The 3391-nt window shown below is 46.2% G+C and overlaps 1 protein-coding gene across 1 annotated transcript; it reads right to left on the bottom strand.

The window, feature by feature from the left end:
• LOC143644594 (ubiquilin-1-like) lies at positions 1-1941 on the bottom strand. The gene has a single exon (XM_077113788.1). The coding sequence runs from the start codon at positions 1733-1735 to the stop codon at positions 164-166; it is 1572 nt and encodes a 523-aa protein (XP_076969903.1). The 5' UTR covers positions 1736-1941; the 3' UTR covers positions 1-163.
• Positions 1942-3391: the final 1450 nt, after the last annotated feature.

Here is a 3391-nt window from a genome sequence, read left to right on the forward strand (position 1 = left end):
TCCAAGCAAACCTTTTAATGTAGAACAGGCTTCAGCATTAAGAGAGGGGTTGTTCAAATGTGCACATGATCTGAGTAGGAGGAATTCCCAAAATAAGCTACTTCCCCTCCCCTTTCCTTTCCTTTCTTTTCTCTCCCTCTCAATAGGTTAGTCTCCAAGGAGATCAGCTGGAGGGACCTGGGCCTGCGGCATCTCCAAGCAGCCTCTCAATGGCATCATAGATGTCTCCACCTGTTGCGATTAGGGCCTGCAGCTTGGCATGATGATTAGCAAAACCCATGGCCTTCAACTGCTCCAGTTCTTGTTGGTAACAGACTTCAGTGAGGGAGGTTGGGGGCAGTGAGGATTGGGTACAAAGGGAACAAGCATTGGCTAGTGTATGGAGGAGCTGAAGAATGGCCAAGGTGGGTTGCACAGGGTCTGCTCTATGACTGTGTCTTCCACCCCTTGGTTCAAAAGCTACTCTGGCCCCACATGGTCTGCCTCTGCCCCATAAGCAGGGTCCCAGCCCAGGCACCTCCCTTGATAGTATCTGAAGGCCCTGTTCTATTTGTATCAATGCCTGGAGGGCTCGTGGATTGGTGAGGATGGGAAGTAGTGACATATGATGCCGCAGGGGGTTGCCAGTTGCCAACTGGTGTAGCAAAGTTGGATTCCGTTTCAGCATGTGCAAGGCTCTACATAAGACAAAGGGTGAGGGTCCCAGTTGATTGTTTAGAGTGCCTTTCCCTGAGGACTGCTGGCTATTCTGGGAGGGAAGATCCTGGCCTGAGTATAAATCCAGCATATTGGTCTTACATCCAGAATTGGCCTTATCTGAGGCCATGCCCCTGGCTTGGGTGATTGTTACTTTACTGCCCTCTTGCACCAATGGCCTGGCAGGTGCAGAGGTTGTGGGATTGGTAGTGGCAGTGTCAGGACTGCTGTGAGCCTTAGTCTCCCCTCTCCAAGGCTTTGAACCTGGACAGTGGTCTTTGGAGACAAACAATGGAGCCAGAGTTGAGAGCATGAGGTTCTGGATGTCAGAGCAAACTGGACGCATAGCATTGTCACCACCTGGTACTGCCTTCAAAACTTCTAGCCTCTGTTCACCCGCTTGTAGGAACTCCTGCTGCTGGGCTGGGCTACGCAATGTATCTAGAGCTTTGGGAGCTGGCTCGGATTTCTGTCCTGGCTTTGAGGATTCAGGAGCATTGCTGGCATTAACCTCTTTCTCACTTGCCAGGCCTTGAACCAGATGATCTTCTAAGAGCTGCACCACAGACTCAGGTGCAGCCATCTGGAGTTGAGCCAACTGGCCAAGGAAGTCAGCTAGTTCAGGTGAGCTCCTGATGAGCTGGTTCAGCCTGGCTATCACCCCAGTGCCTCCAGAGGCAGATGGTCCAGAGTGATTGGTGCAGTGGGCTGTGGGTCCCGATACAGTTCCAAGACCAGCTGACCCCTTCAAACTGGTCCTCACCACCAAATGGACTGTAGCACCATCAAGGATACCACGCTGGATCAGTATGTCTTGATCCCTGAGGATCTTTCCAGTAAAGATGAGCACCAGTCGGTCTGTGTCACAGTGAAGGCGCTTGGAGATCTGCTTCTTAAAGTGGCGGACGCTGCTATTTTCTGCCAGCATAAATTCCTGACAGTCCTGTGGGGTCTTGACAGACACCCTGATGATATGTGATGATGACTCGTGACCAGACACCAACCGGCTGTCTCCTGCATCTTCTCTAGCCCATGCCATTATTTTTTTGAGAACCAAATGCAGGGCCTGCTGAGGGCAGTGTAGGGCACAGGCCTGGAGAAGCCTAGTTGTAGCACTGAGCACACCTAGGTGCAGGGACCAAGCGGGGTCCAGTGATGTCCACTCACCCACGTCCTGTGGACACACCTCCCATAGGGGTGGCAGCCACCCTATTCTTGGGCCAGCTTTAAGGGATATGATGTCAGTGATGAGGTCATAATTGAAAAGTTGACCTGAATGGGGGAAGGGTAGGAGTCTATACAACTTGCCTAAGGTTGGGCTTTTGTTCTGATTTGGTTTGAATGGCACTAGAAAAAAAATTGAAATGTCTCTGTTTAGACACTTATTTCACATCAACCCCTCACACTGTTTAAAATTCTATCATTTTAGTTTGATAAATGAATACTACTGAATAGAAAAGGCACTGGTCTAAGAGATAGCTTAGGAAGAGCTAATTCTAGTCACATATCTTCTGCCACTAAATTACTGTATATGGACCTGGCCCAATCAAGGCTTCAAGTTCCCAATTCTATAAGAACAGAATGATGATTTGCATAATGAGTCTACCTACAATCACTGGGGTGTTATAGACAGCCCACATCTCTGAGGCCCCCCAGACTGATTAATCCTTCTACAGGGTTCTAAAAAAGACAGCACCATGCTCCCCAAGAACTTGTCAACAAAGTTGCTCTCAGAAATAACATATGATCACAACCCTCAAAGGATCATAGCTGAATAAGAGCAATCACCAGAAAGTAACAGTTTGGCTCTAGATCTTCGTGACTTAATAATTCTTAGCTTACAATATTGATATATTTAAAGAAGAGATTGCCACTTAGGAGGGAAAATAAGTCAGCTGTAAAAACACTAGGGAAAAAAAAAAACTAGAAAAAGATGAGTCTCTAAGGTACAGTTTTGACTGCTTCAGGAAGGTGAGGTCCCAGGGTTAAATCCATCTCATCCCCTCAGCAATTATTTTTATGCTGTGAAGAAGGATGCATCAAGCTGATTTAAACATAAGTGCTGCCATTATACACTTGACCCTTTTCCTAATTCTAGAATTCCCAATGACTACCAAATCAGACCTTGACAGCCTAAGAATGCCACCTCTGGAAGATTCTGATAGCCTGGAAAACATGAGTATCTAGATATTTCTGTAAGTACATTGTTCATGTATATTGTCATATATTTTGAACTTTGATTAGTTTGAACCAGTATCACCTGGGTCAACTGATATTTGAAATTTCTAATTGTGAAAGACGTCCCAAGCCCAATGGAATTTCATAGAGTACGTCTCATGGCTGACTCAGGCAACCAACTTGGTAGGTCTTCATTAGCAATGCCCAGAACTCACTACAACTTCCACCATACAAGTGTTACTTGCAAAGCCAATGAATTAAGGATTCCCTTTGGGTTGTGCCCAGAGAAATCAGATATTCAAATCAGTGTTTCTGATTCTATTCTCTTAGCCAATACATTAATGCATTGCAGTTAGTAAAGAACATTCCAGGTAATAACTGTCCAGAATTGCCTTTGCTTATGTCATATTTCTAGGAATTTTTTTTCCCTCAAAACCTTTGAGGTGAACTATCTCTTCATGTCCTCCCATGCAAGCTCTTTCATCAATGCCTGAATGTCTTCTTCCCAAGCACTAGC

This window comes from Tamandua tetradactyla, chromosome 8 (assembly GCF_023851605.1).
Source record: "Tamandua tetradactyla isolate mTamTet1 chromosome 8, mTamTet1.pri, whole genome shotgun sequence".
Taxonomy (NCBI): Eukaryota; Metazoa; Chordata; class Mammalia; order Pilosa; family Myrmecophagidae; genus Tamandua; species Tamandua tetradactyla.

What these genes read in the sequence shown, in the direction of transcription:
- LOC143644594 (XM_077113788.1), bottom strand. Translation starts at nt 1,735, where the DNA reads ATGGCATGGGCTAGAGAAGATGCAGGAGACAGCCGGTTGGTGTCTGGT.